The 27,882-nt window shown below is 39.1% G+C and overlaps 1 protein-coding gene across 2 annotated transcripts in view; it reads right to left on the reverse strand.

Moving 5' to 3' along the window:
- LOC117377354 (ecto-NOX disulfide-thiol exchanger 2-like) overlaps window positions 1–27,882 on the reverse strand; it is an 83,522-nt gene that overhangs the window by 15,639 nt on the left and 40,001 nt on the right. Inside the window, exons 3-9 of one of the 2 annotated variants that reach the window (XM_055224580.1) lie at window positions 22,045–22,179; window positions 10,806–10,946; window positions 8,397–8,603; window positions 6,482–6,715; window positions 4,777–4,989; window positions 2,171–2,277; window positions 1,354–1,468 (exon numbers count right to left, since the gene is read on the reverse strand). In XM_055224580.1, the coding sequence (XP_055080555.1) occupies window positions 1,354–1,468; window positions 2,171–2,277; window positions 4,777–4,989; window positions 6,482–6,715; window positions 8,397–8,603; window positions 10,806–10,946; window positions 22,045–22,179 (1,152 nt within the window). The remainder of the gene's footprint in view (window positions 1–1,353; window positions 1,469–2,170; window positions 2,278–4,776; window positions 4,990–6,481; window positions 6,716–8,396; window positions 8,604–10,805; window positions 10,947–22,044; window positions 22,180–27,882) is intronic. The other variant, XM_055224581.1, reaches the window with a different exon arrangement.

Genomic DNA, 27,882 nt, shown 5'->3' on the forward strand with positions numbered 1-27,882 from the left:
TGCTTATATTTCAGGACTTTAGTAACATTGTTATGGGCATAGCTTAAAGGTGCATGGTGTAACTTTTCTAGTAGAGGGTCCATTGTTTGCTTGTCTTTGGGGATCTTGGGGATCCCCTGCAGGAGTGTCACTGTGGACACTCTGGAGAGGCAACACCACTCACAACTCTCTTTCATATATGTAAGAGAATTGTGTTGAATACTGTGGAACATTCCAGTTAAGGCAATTAAAAAAAATCGCCATGAGGACAAGCAGATGGTTTATTCCCCCTACCAGTAAATTTAGAAAACATAACATTAACATATGTACAACTTTTTATAATGGATGTTTTGTATTTTAGTACTATGTACTTTTTAGACATAAAAACTGAGACAATTTTATTTATTTATTTTTTAAATGTGTTGAGGAGAAACTATGTAGAGAGCAGGGCACTTTGTCTGCTCATGAAACAATGAGCGTGTAGCCTGTGGTCATCAGAGCAGAGTACTGTGTAACAATTGGCTTTTGACACAAACATCAGCGTCACTGTGTCCAGTGGTGTTGCAGCTGCTAGACTGACAGGTCTGTGACGGCAATGCTAATCACAGTATAGTGAGGTGGCACTAGGGAAGGGCTGAGCTGACTGCATTTACATACATTTGCATGTTGATTACCAGGGCTGTCAAATTAGCCCATGGCAAAGATCAGAATGATTAAAAGGAGCTTGTAAAGGAAGCATAATAACAAGCAGAGAGGCGTGAAAATCTAGATGAAAGATGACCTTACATGTTCAATTGTCAAAAGTGTGTGTACTGAGGACTGTGCTGCACTGTTATTAAAAAGTTAAAAGATAAGCAGCAGTCTACTTTTATGGGCTGGCAAAAAAAAAAAAGCCCTAATTTGCATAAATTCCTCAAAATAACAATAACAATATAGACTATAATTTCTAAATTGCAGCACTTAAAATTTTCTGAACTCCACAGATGTGCATAAACTCCACAGATTTAAACTTACAAATTACTAAATTACAAAAGAACATAAACACAACAGTGCAAATTTGCATAAACTACACGTGGCTTATTTGCATAACTCCACAAATTTTTTTAAAATTCCTCTTACTTTGCATAAACTCACATAATATGCACAAACTGCACTCTGCAGATTTGCATAAATTAGCATAAATGTAGCAAATTACTAAACACTATAAACTACAACTACAAAATTACAACACTTAAAACTTTCTGAGCTCCACAGATGTGCACAAACTCCGCAGTCCCCTAATTTGCATAAATGTTCCTAATTTGTATAAACTTCCCTAATTAGCATAAACTCTGCTAATTTGCATAAAGTCAACAAAGCTCATGTGTCTCAGACCTGAGTCCTCTGAGAGTTTGCTGCTGGGGGCATTTTCCATGTCGTCATCAGACATTTCCATCTCTTCCTCTCGCCTGATGCCCATCAGCTGCTCGTTGTGCATGTTTCTGATCTCCTGAAACACAACACAAAGCAGACCAGTTATAGCGCACTTTTATTGTGGTCAGACTGTGTTTGAAGTATTCAAATTCTGTAATTCTGTCAGAAAATACATCTGGACAGTTAAAAGTTCCTGTGGGCCTGATAAGAATGCTCTTAAACATTGGCTTCAAATGCATTGACAAACTGTTTAATAAGCACACATGTGGCACAAGGATTAGATGTGTAAGAAAATAATGACTGAAGTAACGCACAAAAGCCCCCACTTTACAACAAATTTAAGCACATCATTTACCTACCTTAAAATGATGAATGTGTTTCTACTCAAGCTGGATGAATACCAAAAACATATATTGCATGATGGCACAAGAAACTTACCAAGCAGATGGTCCATTTGAACCCAGTTCAAAACACTCAATTCACAGAGCAACGTCTCGTCATGCTTCATTTTGTCAATACATGAATGTGAATTTTTCCCTGTTGATTTAACAACTGAACAGACCTCAACTGTGAACTCACCAAGACGCTTGTATGTGGTCCGCAGAGGGGTAGTAAGAGACACATTTTTTTGTTTTTTGTAATGTAGTAGTGTAACTATTGGTCAGTCAGTGGAGTGTTAGATTTGTTCAAGTAGTTTATAGTATAGCTGAGAATAATTATAGGCCAATAGAACAAAAGCCAGTCATTTTAAAGCATGTGCAAACAAAAATGTACTAACCTGTACTTGCTTGCGCCAAACGTCCAGGTTCTTGCGCTGAGCTTTGGTGAAATGGTCCCATGCCTTTTGTTTGGAAGCAGCTTGGAATACAGACACAATCTGTTCAACTGTGGAGGTGCAGGAGGGGGCAGAGAGTATCCACAGGGGGGCAGGAGACAGAGGCAGGTGGGAAGGAGCAGAGTGTGAGAGACTGGAGTCAACAACTCAACCGGATGCACTGTTTTAGATGTACCTATGTTGGAGGCAAGTTGTGCTGTACTTACCACCTGACTACCGCTTCTCCCTGTCCTCCCTCCATCTTTGATAAAGCAAGATCGTATGTGGACTCATGGTGGGATTAGTTACTACTTCTTTACACTATTAATATGACTTATTACAGACCTACCTAAGGAGATAAAACTTGCCGGAATTACTGCAGTTTTAAAGAGAGACAGTAAAGACAGTAACATATGAAAATAAGCAAAAGACGCAATAGAGGGTTTCCAAGTTTGTTGCATTTTTCAATAATTCAATTTTTATATAGATTGCCTGTGATGATAATGATGATGTTGATGCTGAATGTCACAACTGCAGACTCTATTCAGTGAGGGTTTGCTCAGAAATTCCATGCATCCACACGTAGCTGAATGTTGTAATGTTGTAAATGGAGTGGGTGGAGCCGCCAGTGGATAACAGAAGTTTGTAGTCAGAAACAGTACATTTAGTGGAGGAAAGAACACTGCGGGATCAATAGCATCTTCCCAGAAGCCTGTAATTTGATGGTTCCAATCAATGCTGAAGAGTGAGAAGAGAAGAATGGATATTGTAGACACCCTCTGTGCTGAGAGTTTAGAACTGATCGTGTATCTCTATGCTATGCAGGAAACATACAAAACATGGAAAAATGTGCTCATTCAACTATTGACTTGAGCTTTAAGCCATGTTAGAATGTTGTTGCCTGCTCAAAAACATACCTGGACTTGTGTTTTGTTTCATTCACACATGTTTGAGTAATCCTTTATCATCAGTCAGTCTACATCTCCAAAGTTCAAAACGCTCTGTTCCACTATATGGCGTCATGAAGTGGTAGTTTTCAAGTTAACAGCTACATTTTACCTTTATTTCAGTAGAGATTGGCAAATCCAGAGATGAGATAATCCAAATGATTCTAGTGAAGATGTATGGAGTTTAAAAACACAGTGGAGCACTTGAGGAAACAACATTATAAGAGAGATAAGAAAATAGCGCAATATGGGCCCTTTAAAGTCCATATGACAGGTTTACATTACTTGGTTTAGTGGGATAGTACCTTGGTAGCTGGGATAGTACCTATGCAGCCTACCTAGAAAGGGATACTTCTACTTATGTAATCAACAGCACAGACAGTTTAAACCTCAATTTAGCAAAATAAAGATCTTGTGATTTACTTTTATTAGTCTAATCATGACTATTGTGTAATTTGTGTAATTTTTTGGTTAACATTATGATTGCTAGGTAAGAGTTATGGAATTCCCTCTACGTATGTCATATCTGCTGCAACCAGGAAGTAAAATTATGAACTTTAAGTAAATTAAAAAATAGAAAAAACTAGAACTAGAATATAAAAAGTGTTTAAAACAAATTGAAAACCTATTTACATGCATGTGGTAGGATTGTGGAGTTGAAATGCCGTGTGCCATGCAGCCACAATAAGAGCTGTCAGAGGTGTGTGAACAAACTTCTTTTCCTGCTTCTTTTCCTTTTTCTCAGATGAAAACAACTCTCTAAACACGTTCAGCCTCACCTTTTTACTGTTTCTTTTCGTTTGTGTACTATTCACTGCCCTTTATTTAGACAAAGACAGATAGAGCTAGTGTATTAAGGGTTTAATTCAGGGATAGAAAGGACTTACCTTGGCCTATTAGGTTTAGTTTACAATAGAAATTAGAGTACAACAAAAAGCAATACTTACATTTGCGGTCATAGTAAAAGTGCGTATGTGTCTGAATGTAATTGTATAGTTTGACACATATAAGACAAGCAAGGTAGCACTTTATAATAACTGCACCGTAAAGAGGGGTATTCTGCCACACTTTGGAGCTCTCTACGATGTTATAACCTTGTTCAATCATCAAAAACATGCTTCAAGAAGTTTAATGTGCCATACAGGGGTGTTTGAGTAATCTAGGGATCTCTCTCAGGCTCACTTCAAACCCTACATCACTCATTTTTACAAAACGATACACTACAACTTCACAAACCAGATGCGATGTGCAGTAGTTTCATTGATTGTGTCGTCATAGGGCTCTAAAGAGGAAATGAGCGAGGGGAGGGGGGAATATCAAAAACCGTCAACTTATAAAACAAGCATCAACTTATAAAACGTGTCAGTATGTTGTTTTTTGCCGAATATAGCATTTTTAAAACAATAAAAGGTAACATGGTGATCTAAATTGTGTAATGTGTTAGAAAGGAGTACCGCACAGAACTGTAATACCCCTCTTTATAACAATTTGTTCATTATGAAGTAAGTTTGTTCGTGCTTTATTAAGGCTATTAAAAGTGTAGTTATTATAAAGTGCTACCAATATGTCTACACTACAGTATCTAGAATATGTCAATAATCTGTTTGTGTACAAATCACTCACATTGGCCCAGTATCCCGGCCAGTGCACTCTTGAACTTTTCCTTGGCCTCCTCCATCTCCTTCTCGTGCTGGGCTTTCTCACTCATCAGTCTGCGGATGTGGCTGTTGGACGACTGGATCATAGAGTAGAAGTTGTTGGCGTTTCTGCGATTGACTTCACCTCGCTCCAGCCAGGTCAGAAGCACCCGCACCGCCTCGGCAAACTTCACATCATCTGGAACACACACAGGCGAGACACAGGCGAGACACAGGTCAGACAGTGTACAAGAAAATATTTGGAGAGTAAAGTTAAATAAATAAATAAAAATCTCACACACTAATATTGGCTGAACCATCTCTTTGACAACAGCACACATTCACAGTTGTCTGGAGATAAGAAGAGGAAGGAGTCTTTATAACAAAGCAGAACACCTTCATCATTTTGTTAGCCTCCTTGCATAATTTTGTATTGATTTGTTGTGGCAAAGAAGAAGCTGAATTGAAAGGCAAAGCTCTCGATTTACTGGTCAATCTACGTTCCTACCCTGACCTATGGTAATGAGCTTTGGGTAATGAACAAGATCATGGATATAAGTGGTCGAAATGGGTTTCCTCCGCAGGGTGGCTGATCTCGGCCACACAGGAGGAGCTCGGAGTAGAGCCTCCTCCACGTCATGAGGAGCCAGCTGAGGTGGCTCGGGCATCTGTTCTGGATGGTCCCTGGACGCTTCCCTGGGGAGGTGTTCTGGGCATGTCCCACTGGGAGGAGGCTCCGGGGAAGACCCAGGACACGCTGGAGGGACTATGTGTCTTGGCTGACCTAAGAACACCTTGGGATCCCACCGGAGGAGCTGAAGGACGTGTCTGGAGTGAGGGAAGTCTGGGAGTTCCTGCTTAGACTGCTGCCCCCGCGACCCGGCCCCGGAAAAGAGGAAGAAAATGGATGGATGCGTTTTTAGAAAAATACAGAAAAAAACAGCACTTTTATATGATATTGTAATGTGTGGCTTATTGGAGTTGTCAACAAGTATAGTTAAAGTTACGGTATGTAACTTTCTGTAGGGGGCATGTCAATCGTATGATTCCATTGTAATAGAAAGTTAAAACTATACTTTGAACATTGTCCACGGAGATAGATGGTCATTCTGTAGAAGACAGCAGCCCAAGGAACAACATTTCCATGGAAACAAGTAGGAGAAGTGACGTTTGTGGGGAAGTGGAAGCCTGCTCAGAGTAAAAAAAAAATCTAGTCTATTTTTGGCTAAAGTATATATGTAAATATATATATATATGTGTATATATATATATATATATATATATATATATATATATATATATATATATATATATGTGTATATATATATATATATATATGTGTATATATATATATATATATATGTGTATATATATATATATATATATGTATATATATATATATATATATATGTATATATATATATATATATATATATATATATATATATATATATATATATATATATATATATATATATATATATATATATATATATATATATATATATATATATATGGTGGTTTTAAAAAAAAAAAAGGCAAAACTTTGGCATTTGGCATTTGTGTGCAGTATTAGCAGTTTTGCATTTGAGTTCTAGTGATTCTAATTGGGGTGCAGTTTTAACCTTCCGACGTCACTGGCTAAGAAAAACCTCTCTCTTAAATGTGATACTCCACTTCTATGCACAAACCTTTGATCTTGTCCCCCAGCAGGCTGCACTCGTGGTCCGAGTAGTGGACGATGGGAGGAGGGGAAGGCGGTCTCAGTCGATCCTCCTCCATCTTGCGTCGGTGCCTCTCCTCTCTGGCTAACATGCGCTGGTGACATTCCCACTCGTACAAGTCGTCTCTGGCCTGGGCAAAGTCCACATGGAGACGCCCGCTGTCCTTCTTGTCTGTGCTGGAGCCCATACGGATGCGGTAACCTGTGGAGAGAGTGGTTAAAATGTTTCAATACACCTTGTATATCTTGTATATTGTATTGGTGAGACAGTGATGATCTTGGTCAATGGTTTGTATCCCTCATCACTCGAATGGCCACTGGTTTTATCTTTCTGAATTCAGAAGGGTGTGATTGACAGGTGGATTAAGTGGTTTTTTTGCGCTTTTTTTCAGTCATGACATTTTTTTTTCTCTTTTTTCTCTTTTAGCTGAAAATATTTTGCAGCTCAGCACTTACTAAAATATTACCAAACCTTATAATGTAGCAATATTGTCCATGCCACTGTATCCTTTATATTTTAAATTTGGTAATGGCGAAAGTTTTACATTTATTATTCCAGGTCACGCCAAAATTGGCCTGTCACAATAACACATTTTGAAGTTTGATATATTAGTAAAACTGAACTGATATCCCTCTGAATAAAAAATACAAAGAGACATCACTGTGAACTTACCAGGCAACTACAGAGCTCTAAAGCTTATGCAATTTATTTCACACAAGTTAATTTGAGCTGTCAAACTCCCTAATGCAAGATCTTTAAAGCTGGATGTGCATTGTAATAAAGAATATTTTAATAGGACAGAGTGAACATACTGTTATATATGCTGTATAACAAAAGCACTGGAGCCACCATAGTTTGCTCTGCTGCCAATAAAGCGGACCTGGGGCTAAGCATTAGATTCAACTGAATAACAAGCCAAGAATAAATGAGAGTGAATCCAAAAATATACACTAAGAAGCTTACAATGGCTCTCTCACCCATTGTTCACCATTCTCCCCTTGGACCCTCCATATTTAAGAGTATATGACCCTACTTCAGAGGAAGATCAGCTGGTCTCTTGTGGAACTAAACTAATTCACTATAGCTAATTACATCCTGACCATCTCAACACCGCCTTTGTCTGCACCAAAGTGAATTTATAATGGCTTAATTTGCTCAAAGGAACAAAGAAGGAGCAATGGACAGACACCAGGATTCCATGGAATTTCACACAACCCATGAAAATGACAGTAAACAGTGTAACAAATGAGTGTGGACCCAGGGCATCTCTTACAAAAAATAAATACAAATCAATATGTGGCTTCTATTGTGGCACCATGGATAGTTTTTGCAGTTTTGGAGACTTTTTTTTAGCTAATCTTTTAACAAATATTGGGATTTTAACCATTTAAGAAGTACAACTATCGATCTATCTATTTATCTATCCACGTATCCATCTATCTACACATATTATTTAGATATATGGATGGTTACAGTTACGATCATTAGCATTTGAAGGCAACTAGCAACATATTGAATACTTAATTAAAGGAGCTGAACCTGCACCATTTTAAGGAGTTAGCAGTGCTCTAGTTACTCCTCACTTACCTTATGCGCTCAGAGCATCCTAATTATTCACTGTGATGAGTTTATAAGTGCTTTTCAAAACTGTCAGTGGCCTGAGCAGAGTCAAGGCAAAACAACTAGCAGGCTAAGCACACACTGCCTGATTATTGGACAATGAAACGCTTTATAATTAGATGCAGACAGTACACAGCAGACTTATTTTGACCTTAAGAGCTGCTTATACAATATATCTATACTGGGGCAATACAATTATCAAATATATGGTAAAAAGTTGGGTACAGAGCAGTTATTTAGTAGTTAAAGACATATGACCAACCAGATAAGAAAAGAGCCTTGTCCACTGTGAACTCCTCAGCAAAGCGAATGTGGCAGAAGTTTTTCTTGCTTTTGCGGATGGCGATGATCTCTCCACATGGGCCAAAGACCTCCTCAATGGTCTGCTCAGTGGAATTCTCCGGCAAACCACCCACAAACACTGTCTTACACCCAGGAGGGCGCTCCCTGGTGGCCGGAGGGGGGAGATCTGGGGAAAAAGGGAAGATTTGACAGGTTACTTATCTGCTAAAAGAAGAACGAAGAGCCTCAAAAACACCAAAGGAGGTTATGATCTTGATAAAACCCACTAAATCCTGACAGTTTTGATACTGGACACTTTTTTTTTCTGGCCCAAAGGCTGTATTTGACAGGACAGCTATAGAGCTACAGACTGTGAAATCACATATCATCAAGATTTTCAGTTAGCCTAATGTTAAACCGATGGGGATTTTAAAATGCTAAATACAAAATTTAGTTACAAAATAGTTACCTAGCAGTTTATTAGGTTGTTCCATTACATTTTAACTTTTAACATTGTTCTGGCTGATGTATCTCTACGGATTACTCCCAGAAATGTGGTATATTTCCATGGTAACGGGGCTGTTTTCCTGACATTCCATCCCGAGCTCTATTTAGCGTGAAATGGGGAGAGAGGGAACGGACATTCACCAAACAATGGAGGCCAAGAACTGAACCACGACGAGCGCCAAATTGGTCACACACATGAATAATCAATTTGTGGCTACATGTGCGTCAAGTCAACCGATGTAAAGCCAAATCTAAGGCGAGCGTGGACTTCTGGTGCCAGCTGAATGTGATGGGAATGCTTGATTTCTACATGTTTCAAAAGTCTGCAATCAGTGCCTGTTCTCTGGGTTGTACTTTATATACGTCCGTGCTGTGAACTGCTCCTGAGACGACCATTGTGTGATTGCCTTATTCACAGTTTGAATTCTATGTGCGCGTTCTCTTTTGACACTGGTCATAAGTCTCCCCATTAGCAAGGGACTGAAACTAGCATTACAAATACTCATGTTACCGTAATTGAGTACTTTTTTGGGTAAATGCACTAGCAATTGAGTATAATTCTAGCATGTAATTGTAACTTACATTTTAGTTACTGTACAAGTCCCAATTTATCCTACTGCACAGCTGACTCGCCCATGTCTCTGCTTCTGTCTATCCCTACAAACAAAATAACAGCAACGTTCTGTGCTATGACTGGTCAGAGCTCAGAGAATTGCAGTTTAAAACAACTACAGGTATTCAAAGTAAATAATTAGTACTCTGAATAGTATTTTTAAACTTTTTACATATTGTTCATCAGTACTTATACATGTAATTGATTGCTTTTAAGCCATGGCTGCATGTACTTTTACTTGAGTACACATTTTCAGCACTCTTTCCACCAACTTTAAAGCTTTCTTAGACAATGTTTCAATTCTTTCCAGGAAGGTGGTTGTGCAAGAGTAGAAAGACTTTGATTTGACAATATTAGAGTGGAATTGTCGCATGTAAACTGCTTCCAATTGTAAAAGATTTCACCCATAACGCCCTTTTACCGACACCTGACATAAGATGCGTTTTCAGGGCAAAAGGGAGTGCGGCATAGTCCCTCCAATGTTCTCTCAGTCCGGTCCACAAGCTCAGAATAAGAGAAAAAGTACATTGTGCATCCCATTCACATGTGTAACCTGAATAACACCATCCACACCCCAAAGTGCTGCTACAGGATTCAACAAAACACATCAGAATCAGAAGACTTTTTATTGCCATTGTTAGTGAACACAGCTCACAAACTAGGAACTCTCTCTCATGATAAAGTGCAACATAAAAACCCTGAATAAGTACGAATAAGGACATGCATAAAGTAAAAAAACATGCTTAAAAACATGACTTATTAAGGTGACTGGTATTGTAAAGTGTCCAGTTTAGTGCAGATCTTCTAAAGTGTCGATGGTACAGATGTTATAAAGTGTTCATGAGACAAACAGCAGAGGGGAAGAAACTGGATAGCGGCAAACGGTAAATAGTCAACCCTCAAACTGAGTTAAAAGCCAAGGAGAAGAAAGCAGTAGTAAAACAGGGAGTGTCAGACAGAAACTATGTGTTATGGAATGGATCTTCATATTAATTATTAAAACGCATTTATTTGTACATGGCTATCACTTAAAAACACAAGTAACCAGAGTTCTCCATTGACTAAACTGTACTTTCCTATTAAATATACAGGAATGTTAGTGACGGGATGCTAGAACTGCCTGAAATTTTAAGAATACTCATTGTAACTGTGCTCTGGTTGATCTGTATGCCTCTGAAATATTGTGATGTCCTGTGAAACTGCCAACGATATTTTTTTAATCCGTTGCAGCAGAAGCACAATATTTATTATGTATGTTAAGTGACTTACTGGGGTTAGGAGGGAACAGGGTGCAACTTTTACAGTGGATGATCTCCTTGACGACGGGGACATCTGGTACCAGACCCAGACCAGGCATGAGTGGATTCATGGGGCTGAAATCAGGCATGAGACCCACATTTGGCTCATAGTCTGGAAGAAAAAGAGAGAAAACAAACTTACGAACATTGTGCAATATAAACATGGCAGTCCGACTTGATATTTCCTTGTTATGTTTTACAGTTGTGTACAGAAGCATTAATGTTTCATGTTTCTTCCGAGACCAACAGCCTATTATACAGTATACAAACATTTATGAATAAATTATGGCTCCAGCGCTGTGCATATTTAATGAAGTTCCCACAGAGTCAGTCACATGTCACTCTGCTGCTGAAACAATTACCTTACGTGTTATCAAAACAGCTGTGCTTCACACCCGCACACACAGGTACCCAAGTACGCACACGCCTCCGGGAACAGAGCTTTTGAAATGGAAATTACACTGCCTACCTATATCTGCATCACCACTGGTACCTGCGGTGAATAAGGATCTGATGAGTAATAATGACATGTAATAAAAATGCAAGATCAGTACTCGACAAAATGGGAGGAAATAGGAGGTGTGCAAAGGTCGTGTCTATTAATTTAACTTAATAGGTTGGGTTCACATAACATTCTAGACTCCCTATTGTTTAAAATCGAGCTGGAAGGCAGGTCAAATGTTTATTGTAGATTAAGCTGTTTAGCTGTTAGATTTGCTGACCCGGTTTATGGTTAAAATTTCTGTTATTACTGATTCTGTCCGAGTGAAACAAAATGTGGCACAAAGTTTAACGTCTTCTTTGTTAGTATAATAAACACAACTCTTTTTTTTTTTTTTTCCACAAAAGCCTCAGAAAGTGGTGCCATTATCCAAATCTAAAGGTGTGATTGTTGTCAGCTGAAAGTACTTAAAGCCGTGAGATTAATACTGCAGGTTTATAGACCCAATCGCTAAGAAATAATGAAATGGTACAACGCTTGTGGATTTCCATTCTGGATATTTCTTTCCAAAACGGTAAATCTCCCGTAGAGTTATACAGGCCCCTGCGCTCCAGCTGAGATTCAACCTATTATTGTTGGGTTTCAGACCACACAATATGCTACAGGGCAATATTATTTAATACACATGGGGGGGGCAGTTTTTTGTTTGTTTTATTGGGTGGGAAATTTTGGTGTTTTGTGAAATGATGTAACCAGTTCATAAAATAACCATATAATTACACAAAATGGTGGTTTCGTTTACTACAGTTTTGTTCATGGTGTTTTATTTACTGTGCAGCCTTCAGTGGTGGAAAGTAAGAAAGTAAAAGTAGTAATTGTAATTGTACCAAGTAGATCTTTCAGGTATCTGTACTTAAAGCACATTTTAAACTGGACTTTCTACTCCACTACGTTTTTCAACTGGACGTGAAAGTAGAAAGTACTTTTCATATGATTTGAGGGGTTATTTTGACTATATTCATTGCAATATCGTGAGTGTTTTGAGTTTAAGCTTCGGCTTTCACCAAACAAAAATAAATACACAAAATTCATGAGAAAAATTCAGAAATGGATTTGTATTGTTATTGTTGACCAAAATAAGTATCATTTTAATCAATATCACTGCATTTAACACTTTAACAAATTAAAACTTGTGTGAAATAGTTTTACTTTTTACTCTTAAAGGAGATTTTTAGACAAATACTTACATACTTTTTTTTCATGTGATGCTTTTACTTTTACTTGAGTAATTTTTACCTCTGTATCTCTGTACTTTTACTTAAGTAACATAGTTGGGTACTTCATCCACCACCGCTTCTTTGGGGTATTCGAATTCGGGGTATGACCATTACTTCTTCCTTTTGTAAATCTAGTAAGAGGAAGAGATAGGCCTGTCACGATTATTACTATATCGACTTATATGATAGATAGATGATAGATGGAACAGTCATTTTTAGAAGGATACAAACTAAGTACTTAGGTGTTTCTGTCAAGGTTGTACAATAAATGACTGAAAACAGACCCACAGTCAGGATAAGTCTTGACGAAGATTTAATGAGGCCAAGGCACGAAACACAAAAACACAGGACAATCACATAACGCAACGATCTGGCAAATGGATCACGGAACATAAAGACTAAAAAAAGAGAGTTAATGACAAACAGGTGTAGCACATTAGGGCGGGGTCGTAATCAAAGCGCACAGGAAGTAAACTGCAGAAACAAGGTAAGTGATGTCAAAATAAAATAGCAAAATCACAGGGAGCAAACAGGAAATACTGAGATAAGACAGTTTAATTCAGCTATGTATTTATTGCAGTTCGTGTTTTTACCAATATTGTACATTTAGAATACTTAATTTTGCTTCTTTATAGTTTGGTTTCAATATATCCCACTTCAAAACGTGTTTTCGTGGCAGGCCTAGTAAGAGGTCAGTCGTCATGGCGATCTCATGACTTATTTTGTTTTATTTATATCTGTAATTATATTCTAGTTGCATGTACGTTCATACTGAATTTGGATGTTGCTCCGTTGTTTCATTTATTCATGTGAAAATGTGCAGGGAGACGCTAACTCTGATAAATAGCTGCACATGTTAATCTTATTTTCAATTAGTTTAGTTTACTTTATTGGTTTATTTTAACAGGGGCCATCTGCAAACACATTAATCTCATAAAAGAAGAAATGCTTTACACCAGATTTAGCTAAAGCTAGTTTCCATCTGCAGTCCCACTGGCAGGTTACAAACAATTAAAATATATCCATTTATGATCAAACCATTGTTTCATTTATAAACATCACAGGCCACATTTCCATATTTAAAAGTAGTAGTAATTTCAGTCTGTCTGGAGCTTGTTCCATTTCTTTAAGGCCCTTGTATGAGAAGGCCGTCTGTGCAAAGGTTGAGTTACATCTGGGGAGTCTGCAGTGACATGTGGACCTGGATATTCTGGTGGTCTGGATGTTCTCAGGGACCTGGATGTTCTGAGAAACCTAGATGTCCTGGTGGTCTGCATGTTCTGAGGGACCTGGATGTTCTGGTGGTCTGGGTGTTCTGGTGGTCTGGGCGTTCTGAGGGACCTGGATGTTCTGGTGGTCTGGGTGTTCTGGCGGTCTGGATGTTCTGGCGGTCTGGATGTTCTAGTGGTCTGGATGTTCTGATGGTCTGGATGTTCTGAGGGACCTGGATGTTCTGTGGAACCTGGATGTTGTAGTGGTTTAGATGTTCTGAGGGACCTGGATGTTCTGAGGGACCTGGATGTTGTAGTGGTTTGGATGTTCTGGTGGTCTGGATGTTCTGAGGGACCTGGATGTTCTGTTGGTCTGGATGTTCTGAGGGACCTGGATGCTGTAGTGGTTTGGATGTTAAGGTGGTCTGGATGTTCTGAGGGACCTCGATGTTCTGATGGTCTGGGTGTTCTGGTGGTCTGGATGTTCTGGTGGTCTAGATGTTCTGGTGGTCTAGATGTTCTGGTGGTCTAGATGTTCTGAGGGACTTGGATGTTCTGGCGGGCTGGATGTTCTGGTGGTTCTGGTGTTCTGGATGTTCTGAGGGACCTGGATGTTCTGAGGGACCTGGATGTTCTGGTGGTGTCGAAGTTCTGAGGGACCTGGATGTTCTGGTGGTGTCGAAGTTCTGAGCGACCTGGATGCTCTGGTGGTCTGGATGTTCTGATGGTCAGCTCAGAGCAAAGCTGGACAAATCTCTTAAGTGGTGGATGTGCGGCATTATTTAAAATTCTATGTATTAATGGCACATCCAGATACACAACCGAGTTCTCAAAGCTTATCATTGTATATTTTGTAAGGATTTGACAGTGATGATGCTTTAGGAGTTTCTTGTCTAGCACTTTTACTGCCTGATTATACAGAGGTTTTAGTGGTTTTAATGTCGCTTTAATGTCGCTTGCTTGAGAACAACTGTAAATGCAATAGATTATATGAGAAATGTTTATAGCGTCGAGATAAACATTTGCTGCATCATAGTTCAGTGTATTTTGAATGTGTCTAAAAACAGATACATTGTGAATAGAGAGACTGATATAACGGTTGGCTGATGTCTCTGGCCAATATTTGGACTTTTTAGAACATCAGCTATCGTCCTTAAATATCCTCCATATGGTCTATCTGCGGCCTAAAAATACACACAAAGCTTTGTGTAAACGCTTTAATTCAAAAAGATAGCTGCAAAAAATGTGACTATACAATTTTCTTACAGGTTTGTGGTAAAAAAAGGGTTTGGAGGAGAGTTTACAGTCAGTTTAAATGACATAGTTTGGGATATCGGCATCAGCCATGAAAAACCCATATTGGACGATCTATAATTACAAACCAGGTATGTTCTTTTGTAAATCCAGCATTGGGAAGAGTTCGATCCTGTTGTTGATCCCATGGCTCCTTAACGCACCACAAATCACAATCCAACACAATGGAGAAGTTCATTGTTTTTGGATATTTCATGTCAAAGTACAATCTGATCAATAAGAAAAAAAAAAAAAGAGTTTCTCTTGGCCCCAATCTGGGAGTATAACATCATCACATTCCAAAATCTGAAAACCAATTAAAGCGCAACTGAAAAAGAACGGTGATGTATTAAAATAACCAGAAGACAGACATGTAAGTCATTATTTCTGTCTTTCTTTTCAGTAACAGCACTTTACCACTTGCACCATTTAGTACAGAGCTTAGCCATTTAAGTTGGTAACAAAGAACCAAAATGCCTCAAGTGCGCTGGCTGAGTCTGGAGTCAAAGAGAGGCTGGCTGAATTAATAAGCCTGTCTCAAATGAACAAAGACGTGCAGATTAGAAATAAATGTCTCCTGCTGAGAAATGGCACTGCTGTATATAATAATAGTGGAACCCGGCCTAATGGAATAAAGAGTGATTAGATGAATGTGAACTACTAGAGTCATTTTCCTGGTGGCCTCTCCTTTGAATGTGAGTTAATGCTAATGTTAAGCGGATGCACAGTAAATATATGCTCTTGTGCCCTTTACAATATTACATACACAAAACTGCAGTACTAAGAAACAACTAAAACCAAGGAAGTGAACAAAATAGCATTGCACTGATTTATTAATTCATTGACCAAACCAAAGTATAATATTTCCAGGATTTATTTCGCTGGGCTCATAAAATTGGACTAAACTGTTTATCATGTTTGTCTGTTATATCAGAATGATCCCAGAAAAAAGCCTTCACAAAATCAACTTTTTTCGAGCTTTTAATCATGTTATAGTTGTTTCCCTTCTCAATTACTCTCTTAAAGTTGTATTTAGTGTGATTCATGCATGTCAGAGTAACGTTTACACTCCTGTATTCAAGACGATCTACCTCCGTTTTCACCATCACCGACATACGCCCACTGGTCTGTACTTAATTCATTACTTACTTACTCTAATTTTATTTTCTTAATTGGTGATAATTGTAGGATTCGGCAGCGTTGCGTAGCCATTTTGGAACAAATTAAAATAAAAAAACGCTTGCAAATGGGCCTAGCGACATAGCTCTTTGTTGTGATGACGTTTACGGTGACGCTGGCTCCCATTGGGCACCGCGGTTAGTGGACTTATTTCTTTTATTAAGTCGTTTTAGATGAATATTGTGATTTAAAATGTCCGAATTTCGCACAATGTCCCATGTGTACCATTGATTATGTCTATATAGGAGACACAAGCATAATATGTCTTCTTTAACATGTAATTTATATAAAACCTGTTATTATTATTAGTTGGTAGTAAGTAGTAGTTGTAGTGGTTGCTGCTGGAGTCATAAGATCATAAGTAGTTGTAGTACAATTAGTAGTTTTAGCTGTAGATGTAGCCGTAGTTGTAGTAATAGTAGAGTATATATATTCTTCTGAAATGCTGGCTGACTTTGTTGTATATTTGGCCTGGCTTGAAGTTACAATTCCAGCTGTCCATCTATCATACAGTGACAAGTGAGAATACAAATTGTGTTAAGCTCTAGCTCCTCTCTGCTCTGTGTAAGTCTCAGGAGAAATGTGTGTCCTGGGGGGAGAGAGCAGTGGGGACAGGATAGAGACATAAGTGATCGCTGTGAGGCATGCTGGGTAATATTCTCTAATGAGGGGAGCGCCACACCACCTGGAACCAAAACAGTGACTACAATCTGCCTTCGCAAATACATGCCAGGAGTCACCCACTGCAGGCGGGATTCTTTTTTTTAAGGATGACATTCACATTGTATTAACACACGTTGTATTAACAAGAAATGTGTTTGTATGTATTTTCACATGTACTTTCTGAGTTTACAGTTTCAAGGAAAGCAGAAGTAGTCTCATATGAGTCTCTCATTTGGGTTGCCAGTTCCAGTGACTTAATCCTGTTGGTTTAAGCCTAAAATGACTCGTACCTAAACCTCAACACCTGCAGCTACTATGATTACGGTGCTAGTGAATCCTCTGCAGCTCAGTGAGTGAATTCTGGAGGTTCTGAGCTTTCACATGAACCGTAGCCCGTCCATATCCTGAGAATGAGAAAAACTTGCATGTGTTTTCTATCTGCAGGTTAAGGTTCTGGCAAACCAGGTTCAGTTCTGATTCTACTTCCTTTTTTTAAACGAGCAAGAATGCAGGTTATATAAAAAAAAAAAAAATCAAATAAACAAAAGCATGAGTATGTTGACCGCATGAAATATAAAATACAAAAATATTAAATACTTAGTTTGGGCCTAATGTAAATGCAATAGTTTTGTGTTTAGACAGATGTCAATAGCAGCTCTGTAATTTCCATTTATTTTTTTTTATTGCGGTCCAAGGGAATCCCGGTGAAGCCTGGGAAAGACACATGGAACGCTCCTGGAACACGGTCTGCGTTTGAAATGTGGACACCAGATGTTTAGCACTGATGGAGTTTCCAGCTTTCTTCCAAAGGACAACAGGAGGATACAGTTACACTGATATGTCCGATTTATGACCAGATACACTGTCAAATTGTCATAATCTTTGAGTTTGTAATTTGGCCTCATAACAGCAAATCTAATTCATCTGGAGAGATCAAACATACTATTATGTTTTTTATATGATCAAAGAACATCTTGAATCCCAATCATTTCTGCCTTAGTCTTAGTCTTGTCTTGATCAGTACAGACAAAAAAGAAGAAATAATATTATATGCAACTATTCATGTATACAGCAGTCCTATACTACTATTACTCTGGCTTTGAGAGATGGTCAGGTATGGATTTTTTCAGTCTATACCTAAATCTGACATCATAACATACAGCCACATCGTCCTTCGCTCTATTTCATGTCACTAGTCTAACTGTTTAAAGTGAGACCAAACACCAAACTCCACTAACAACCACATTTCACATAGAGCTGATGAACTGGAGAGCACGTGTGACCTAAAGAAGAGAGTGAGAGAGGAAGAGGGGCGGGGTTTGGAGGTATAAGGAACAGTGTTATTCGTCTAACAGGTTTCCACACTTTAAACTCCGCCTTTGCAGTAATCAGGGCAGTCTTTCGTGTAGCACAAACTTAGATTTAGGTGTTTTTGAACAGAAAGCTGCAAATTTACCTAGTTTGCATTAAAGTTGCCAAATAATAAGACTAAGAACAATAGATAATGTGATTAAAACACCGTCTACACAGTTTAGGAGTGAAAAAAGTGTATTCAGTGTTTAGTTTCGCTTCCACTAAAAAGACAAATCTGATGCACTGAAGACAAACTCGGAATGGCACGAGCACACAGAGACTGGAGCAGTGTCATAAACTTTATAAAGAAGTGGGCTAAATAGGTGTGATTTTATATAATATTAATATTTTAAGACCAAAATGATGAGCCTGACAGCAGCAGTTAAGGAGAGAGGGGAGTCAATAAAAAGTGAATTGGAGTGGATAGAGTTGGAGGCGCGCCCATGCTCACTTCCTATTTGGAACGCGGCGGCTAGCAGGTTAGCTATGGCCATTTATATAAACAGTCTATGGGCAGCGTCAACAAAATACTGGCACAAAATATCTATGAATTTCTCAATATCACCGAAATACCGAAAACATTGATACTGAACGCACTGATATAACTCCTTATCCTTTTATGTTCTACTCAGGTTAACGCACTGTCCAGATTTATTTCTTTATCCATTGGTCACACAAAATCTACCTGGTCAAAGGAAACCTATACTAATTTTACTGACAGACACTAAACAGGCGTAAAACTAAACCATTTTATCTTCAACAGCAAAAGGATGACAGATCGATCTCTTCAAAAGCACAAGGTGTTCTGTGACGAGAGCAGCATGACAGAACAAGGCTGTGTAGGGCCATACTGTGCTTCAGCTCACAGGCAATTTAGATTAAAAGAATCCAGGAAACTGCAGGTTATTGCAGGTATAAAAGCTGACTGCAGATTAAAATGGCCATTAACCTGTTAACAACTGTCTAATTTTTGGTGATGAACTACAATTTTATATCCACCTCATTCCACCCTGACCACTTTTATACTTCTGAGTATTAATAATCTGCACTTCTTTTGCGGTTAGGACTTCGGGGTGGCATAGAAGATCCATTCATTTGACACTAAAACATGATATAAAGTAGGTTCATTTGTGTAAAATGTTCAATGTGTATGTGCACCAGCAAGTGAGAGTGGCTTGGAAACGGCATCGTAGTGGTTATATAACTTATTGTTGAGGCAGTTTGCAACCTATATGGACATGTAATTCACCATATAAAAAACTAAGGCTCTCTAGTTTCAAAAAGATGTATACTAAAGCGTGTGAATGAAGCAAACTTATGCAAAAGATAAAAGAACACATGACTTAATTACTTCTTCACAGTAGAATTTGGGTTGCCAGTTTAAATCCTGAAGTTGTTTTTGGCCATAGACTGTATATATAAATGGACATAGCTAACCTGCTAGCTGCTGTGTTCCAAACAGGAAGTATTCATGGGCACGCTTCCGGCTCCATCGACTCTGGCTCCAATTCACTTTACATTAGAAAACTGTGGCCTCTCTCTCCATAACTGCTGCACCGAGTCTAAGTCTCGTCATTTTGGTCTTAAAATGTTCGTATTGACCCGCTCTACACGATGCTGGCATTTTTATTTCACTATTGTGTGCGTAAATCAAGATATAAACATTAATAAGTGACAAATCAGCTGCCTTCTTTCTCTGAGGTTGCTCTCGCTACCGTTAGCAACAGGTTTGATTGACAGCGTCGCTAAGGGTCCGCCCCCTGCCTAACCAGTGGTGTGGGCAGGAAGGGGCATTACCTTCAACAGCCTCGCTTGCTCGGGTTGGCTCTTTGGTTGCTATGATACTTGTGGTCGGAATTGCTAATAAGGAACTCGGCTCCATATTCGCCCCTGTAACTGTCGGTGAGCTTCATTTGACCAAGGCCGAACGCTATGGGTGTCGTCACACTCACTCACGCCCATTTCTTTATACAGTCTATGGTTTAAACGTAAAATTACTGTCTCTGTGAGTGAATTCTGGAGGTTCTGAGCTTTCAAATGAGACGTGACCTGTCCATGTACTGAGAAGTTGTAACTTCTTGTAAGAACTTGTATGTGTCCTCTATTTGTAGGTTAAAGTTCTGGCAACCCAGTCCAGTTGTAAGCGTAGTACCTATAAAAAAAAAAAAAGACTGCAGGCTACACGCTGTCCCTTTAAAAGTGAAATGTACTGATGAAATTCCACCATTATCCCCAATCGCCCTGTTACCTTTTTCTCTAGCACTGTGATCAAACTTTTTATACGTTTACAGCACATGTACCTGTTCTGAGTGAGCCCGGAGGCAAACCCTGTCCTTGTTAAGTGCAGCAGGTCTCAGGGTAGTCCTGTCACACACAATGGTGCACATAATGATGTTATTCACGTGTGTCCCATTTATGTGTACCAGATTTAAGGCACTGTTGCCATGAGCTGGAGAACACAGTTAAGTTATCAGCTACACCTGTGCTGTTCCCACGGCGACAGGCAAACAAAGACCGCAGTCATTAGACACAACAAACAAGCAATGAATCTGAAATCACCCACCACAGCACATGTCCAAGATAATGACAAATACACTCATTAGTGAATCCCACAGTCTATACACAGGTGCAACACTGGCAAAATAATCACTACAGGCTAAATAAGGTAAAGTCATGATTCAACCTATTTAAACATATTCAGTGGGTAGGAGACAATGCAACACCGAATTCATCCAACCCCTGGACTTGGTGAACTCAGGGTACATAAAATCAATAAATCCATAGACTGTGGATTAAGGGAGTGTGACGTCTCCCATAGCGTTCGGCTCCAGTCAAATGAAGCTCATCGAGGCTAGCAGTTATAGGGTCCAAGTTGCATATTAGGAAATCTGACTGTAAGTATCTTAGCAACCAAAGAGCCAATCTGGACCCAGGCTATTATAGATAAAGCCCTACACCACTGGTTTAGCAGAGAGCAGGCACTTAGCAACGTTGTCAATCCAACCTGTTTTAATGCTAGCAGGAGTAACCTTGGGGAAAGAAGGCGCTGATTTGTCTGTTATTAATCTTCATATCTTGAGTTAGGGACAGAAATACAAAATAAAGCATCATGGATCATGTAGGGCGGGTCATTACGAACATTTTAAGACCAAAATGACGAACCTGACAGCAGCAGTTACGGAGAGAAAGGCGACAGCTTTCCAATGTAAGGTGAATTGGAGCCAGAGTGAATGGAGCCAGAAGTGTGCCCATGCTCACGTCCTATTTGTAACACAGCAGCTAACTATGCTAGCTATGTCCATTTATACACACAGTCTAACCCCAGTGCCTCAAGCCAGTACCTTGTCTTGAAAATAGCTTCTGGATAGGAGCCACTGTTGATCACTGTTGAAACTTTCTCTACATTCAGTGGGTATTTACATGGCCAGTGAAAATCAGATAACTAGAATAAGCCAATAACCTAATAATTTGATCTGATTTCTTCTGCACACAGAAAATCAAAAGCATTTGGTGACATGTTAATCAACAGATTTTCAGAGTAACTCTTGCCTGTTTGGAAGTAAAATGAATTTTAAAATCTTTAACATTTTCCACATTAGTTTGCATAATTTTCCTTCTTTCAAAACCTGTCCAGGTGTGAATAATCAGAGAGAAATCAGATTACTCACAGCAGACTGTTTACATGACATTTCAAAAATACGATAACTCGTGAAATCAGATGTATGTGAAAACATAGCTCAGCACACTGCACAAAACTTCCCTTTGTAAATGCTTTGTGATACAGGGCCGTACCTGGCACTAGAGTCTGTGTGCTCAGTCCCAGAGGAGACATCCCCAGGTTGTTCATGGCTGTGGCCCAGGCGCTGGGGTCTGACATGGGCATCGCCATCGGGCTGGAGTCCATGGGCAAGTTGCGGATCACTTCTGCTAAGAAACAGAACAAGTTGTAAGTCCAAGAAAAAAATATGCAGTCTGTTTTGGCTGTGTCTATTCAATCAAATTTAAATGGATTAAGAATATCATCAATATCATCATATCAAAACATTTTGAAAACTTCACAATTTTTCGTATCCTCATAGCATAAAGTCATTTTTGAAGGTTTAGCTGCCTATGTCGATAAGATGACTGGGGCTGTTTATGTTTTTTGGCAGCTTTTCTGACTGGCTGAGAACGGAGCCAATGACATCTATAGACGCAGCAGGGTCTGGAGAGCAGAATGAGCCAAAATAAATAATTTTGCCAAAAATGCCTTAGGCAGTTATACTATGAGGTCTGCAATGTTGGATCTCATTACACCTTTAGACCAGAGTTATAAAAAGTCACTGCATTAAGTCAACATACACATAACTCCTTCACTCTCAGACTTATTTCTCCTCCTCTTCCTCCCCCTCTCCCTCAGAGCTGCTGTGGCTGCCCTCCTCTGTCCCTGATGCCAGAGGCAACAGCGGTGCTAATAATAAGAGGCCCAGCTCCTGCACACAGCTCACAGTCTGAGGCTCCTCCTGTGTCTGCTACACGCTGCGTCTCTCCTTTCAGACGCTTTTGTGATAATGCTGGAGCCTGGGTCTTGAGGTGGTTAATGTCAAAGTGGTCTGCTGTTGTGAACACACAGAGCCATGGTGATAAAAGCAGCTTGGGTCAGTCAAATAACTCAACTCTATTAACCAAGGCCAATTACAAATGCAGTAGTCAAAGAAGGGCACACTTGGACTGTAAGATTTACATTTTTAAACATAATATATCTGCGTGCTCTATCTGCAGGTTAAGCCACAGGTAAGCCAAGTTCAATTGTGATGGAAGTTCCTTTGTTTAAAACTGTAAGAGCACAGGCCACATGCAGCATATGGGATTATACTCAACCCAAAATTCTTACACGTGCAAGAATAGTGCAACAGTGTATGAGTACAACATGTTTTTGGCACTATTAGCAGAAAGTCTCTGTCTCAATTGGCTGGAGTCCTTATAGCTAACAGGATCAATGGACCAGAGCAGCAGACAGAACACACTTCTAATTGGTTTCACTTCTCACCAATATGACTTCAGCTGCCGCTTCTCTTCTAAAGTGGTTCAAGTTAGTTGGTACTGAGATACAATTTGGGAGAAAGACTTAAAGCAGTTATATGCAAGCTTAATTGTCTGTCTTTTTTCCCCCATGTATTTGAACTGTCTGTTTTTCCCCATGTATTTGAACAAAAACGTCTTGCCCCAGTGCAGGTGTAATGTATGAGAAGCTAGCAATTATAGGTTAGCCAAGTTGCATATTTGGAATTCCAACCACAAGTATCATAGCAACCAAAGAGCCAATCCCAAATGAGGCTGTTGAAGGTAATACCGCTTCTCGCCCGCACCACTGTTTTAGCAGGGAGTGGGCTCTTAGCAACACTGTCGATCAAAACCTGTTGCTAATGCTTGCAGGAGTGACCTCAGGGAATGAAAGGGCCTGATTCGTCTGTTATTAAAGTTCATATTTTGATTTACAGACACAAAAACAAAATAAAAATACCTGGATCATGTAGACTGGATTAATACGAACATTTTAAGACTAAAATGATGAGTCTGACAGCAGCAGTTGCAGAGAGAGGGGTGACAGTTTTTCAATGTAAAGTGAATTGGAGCCGTGGAGTTAATGGAGCCGGAAGTGCTCCCATGCTCACTTCCTGTTTGGAACGCAGCAGCTAGCAAGTTAGATCTGTCCATTTATATATATAGTCTATGGTTCTGTCTGTCTGGATCAGTCTGTCTAATCAGGAAACGTACTGCTAGCATGCTAATTGTCGCTAACTCTACTATTACGGTAAACTCTGCTTCCCTCTCTGAAAGTTGTGAAAAGCGCTTAGAAACTCAAGGTAAGTGAGAAATAACATTGGGCCACTGCAAACCGTTTAACATGAACAAGTTCTGTTTTTCACGATTTAAGATCATAACAATCAGGTACCGCACTTTTCATTTGGATATAAACAAATATTGGACAGTCATAGATTATCATCAGGCTGTGGGAGTGTATAGCTCAAACTATTCAGATGAAAATATAAACTGAAACTAAAACGCTGCACAACCAACAAAACCAGGACCTGTTCAGTGAAGTGTTGCCAGCAGAGGAGGGATAATGAGCAGCCTTGGGCAAAGTAAACACATGGAGAGAGTCCAGATTTAGAAGGAAAACAATACCTATGATCAGAATAATGCTTTAGTCTTTAGTCAGGGGCCTGTTCAACTCGATGGGAACAGATGCGCGGTGTAATTGTTCCCACGTGTGACGACAAAAGGCTGGGATTAAGACGAAAAAGCTTTGGAGGCGTTGAAGGGATTTTATATGCCTACTAAAAAGACAGCGGTATGCTTTTCTCATTGTATTTGAATGGTCAACAATAGTTCAGTTTGAAATGACAGTAAATATGATTAATTGACACTAAAATTAGTATCGAAACCAGATACTCATTTGAGCAGGTATGATACTAAAAAGGATAGAAATGAACCTTTTTTGGATCACTTTAGAATGAACTTGAGCTGTATCTGAACAAGTATAACACACATAGACTAGTGTACATCCATGGAAAACAATGGAACCCACCTGGACGACTGAGGGGTTGAACAGATAAGACAAGATATGATAGAAGGGACTAGGGTTAGGGTCTAGAATTAGGGTTACGGGCTAGGGTTAGGGTAATACAGAAGAGGGTACTATGATTTAATGTTGAAAATCACATTCTACTGTCTAAAGCAGGGGTCGGCAAGCTTTAACACCCAAAGAGCCATTTAGACCCAGTTTCCACGATAAAAAAACAGAAGGCGCAAATACTTTTTGACATCTAAAATGAAGATACCACTGTATATATATATAGCCTTTTTTTTACCTTTACGCTTTGTATAAACAACTACAGTGTGTTGCTTATGAAATCCATGGTGTGCTACAGAGACTTCAACTCCCAAACCTCTGTGCACAGCATCTGCAAATTCAGGGCTGTACGAAGTCAGTTTCATCTTGACGCAGGACTGTAAACTCATCTGTGAGGCATGAGCGGTGTTTGTTTTGCTTTGCTTTTTATTTTAATATTTCAAGATCACAATAATCTTCTAAGTTAAACTACAATATAAAAAAAAGGCTAACACAAATAAAATACACTACAATTAAATACTTATCATTTATTTTCCCAAGCCACAGTATAAGGATGAAAGAGCCACATGCGGGTCCGGAGCCGCGGGTTGCCGATCCCTGGGCTAAAGAAAGAGTGTTTTTTGTTATCATTGTGGTATTGGAATCGGTATTGAGTCTATTCCTTAGTATCGGAATCAACTTTAGTTCCAATACTAGTTCCAATGCAATTTTTTTAATCAGGTTTACAGAAATGGTTCTGTCATTTGGGGCAGAATCATTTTAGAAACATATCTAATTGTAATTTTTCTGACAAGCATTGCTATTAGAGTTACAATTTATGTTTTAATAGTAGGTTTCTGTTCAATGTCCCCATTTTAAACCCATCCGGGAGCATTAACATTTGAGAGAAGACTGTAATCTGAACTGCTGAACTAATCCAAGAATCCCATACATTTCAAAACATGTTTAGAGAGGTCTAAACTACAGGGTTGACAGGTTTTTGAAATGATGCTACGTTAAAAAACTGCAGTCAGTGATTTGTTGCTTGAGTCCATATTGTGTACCATATTGATTAGAGAGACTATGGTTCTCCCCCGCTGGTAGAAACATCAGGATTCGATTGGTTGACCACAGCAGGCAGGTGACAGGAGATAGAATTGAGATAATAAATACAACTTGATGGATGAACTTCCCGATTATTCAGTGTTTTTCACAGTTTTCAGAGACAGTAACAGAGTTTTGCAATCCTGGTATGGCTGACAACAACTAGCATGCTAACTTCCAAACTGTTGGGAAAATCTGCTTATGTGACACATCCGTTCTGGAGCAAGAAAGAATTTGCTCAGATACATCTCAGGTTAACGAAAGAGAGGAATAAATAGAAACAGAGGCGAACAAATCCACACCTTTGCTGAAAACGTGGAATTAAATAACGTGATAAAACAGTGAACAAACTGCAGGCTCGGGCTAGCATCAAGTACACATAAGTTAAAAAAGATGTGTTGACTAAATGAATTGGAAATGTGCTATTTGGACGCTGAAGGACACACTTTAGGGCAGTAATGTAACTTCTTGATACTAAACCACAAGTACCATACAAGAAATAAAACAGCCTTGAAGAAGATGTGAGATGTGGTAAGCTGCTTTATCCCATTGGTGCAGAGACTGTTATCAAAGAGGCCATGTTCTCCGTTTGACCTTGTGGGCCTCTGCTGTGTACAAAGACTACCTCCATGTGTCTACTGAAGTCTGGAGGACAACCTGACAGCAGTGAAGAGGTAAGCCGGGCTGAGCTTCTTCAAAACTGTTTTTTAAAAGGAGGAACAGAGCAAGGACCAGTCTGGGGGTGTGTCACACTGTTCTGTTACTGCTATAGTTTTATTGCACCTGGCTTTTTGGTGCTTTAGTCCATGAAGTGTTGAAGGGTTGTACAAGCAGCTATTTGTACAAAGATTTGTCTTGTAACCTTTATGCCTATCCACTGATAAAAGGCATTTTGTTAGAAATTTAAAAGAAAATTTTATCAACTGGACAAAAGTATTGGAGATAATACATTTTACCACCATCCAAAATGCTACTTTCACAATGTTTAATCCAGGCTCAAAACAGTTCTGTTTAGCTGTGCATATGAATGAAAGGTTTGTATTCTGCACTCTTTTAATGTTCATTTTATGGTGATTATCCTGATCCATGATAGAGCATGGGATGTAGACTGTCCATAGGATCTGTAACTCAACAGTGGCTCATTTCGTCTCGCAGCATAAATAAAGACTGTCAGCATTTGATACTAGAATCAGCTAAAACAAAAGTTTATAGCCCCACTCATTAGGCTTGTGTTTCATTCTTTTTTTATGTGATTTCATGCTAACATCAATTCAATGTGCCCTGCACCGTCACGCACCTGCTTTTACCGTCATAATTAGTTACCTTTGATTACGCAGCTGTTAGTTCTCACTCTGGGTGAATCGGGGCTTGTTGAAATCGTTGCAGCCAACGGAAGGAGATTATATCCAGCAATTAGACTGAGATTGAGATTGGCAGTGTTTACCAGTCAATAAGAACTCGCAATCTCTGGTCCGACAGGAAAACCTACTCCCTTGAGCTCATTCTGTCTGTCAGAACACTGCCAGAATATACAGTAGATTTACATGGATAAGTCATTGCAAGATAAAACAGCAAAGATTGTTGATTTACTTTGACTCTGCAAAACCTTATAAGAGTGAGTCAGTGAAATAGGAACACAAGAATTTAAGTCAATTTATGTTGTTTAAAGGCCTTAGATTATGCAAAATTGGCTTGTGTGAACTTTAAGGTATGTTAGAATATTGTAACCTCCTCAAAAACATACCAGTGTTTTGTTTTGTTTCACTGACACGTTTGATTAATCCTTTATTATTTCTCTGTCTACATCTTCAAAGCTCAAACTGTTCTGTTCCACCTTGTGATGTCATGAAGCTGTATTTTTCAAATTAACAACAACTTTTTATCTTTTGTTTAGTAGAGATTGGCAAACCAGAGCTGAAATTATCCAAACG

This window comes from Periophthalmus magnuspinnatus, chromosome 10 (assembly GCF_009829125.3).
Source record: "Periophthalmus magnuspinnatus isolate fPerMag1 chromosome 10, fPerMag1.2.pri, whole genome shotgun sequence".
Taxonomy (NCBI): domain Eukaryota; kingdom Metazoa; phylum Chordata; class Actinopteri; order Gobiiformes; family Gobiidae; genus Periophthalmus; species Periophthalmus magnuspinnatus.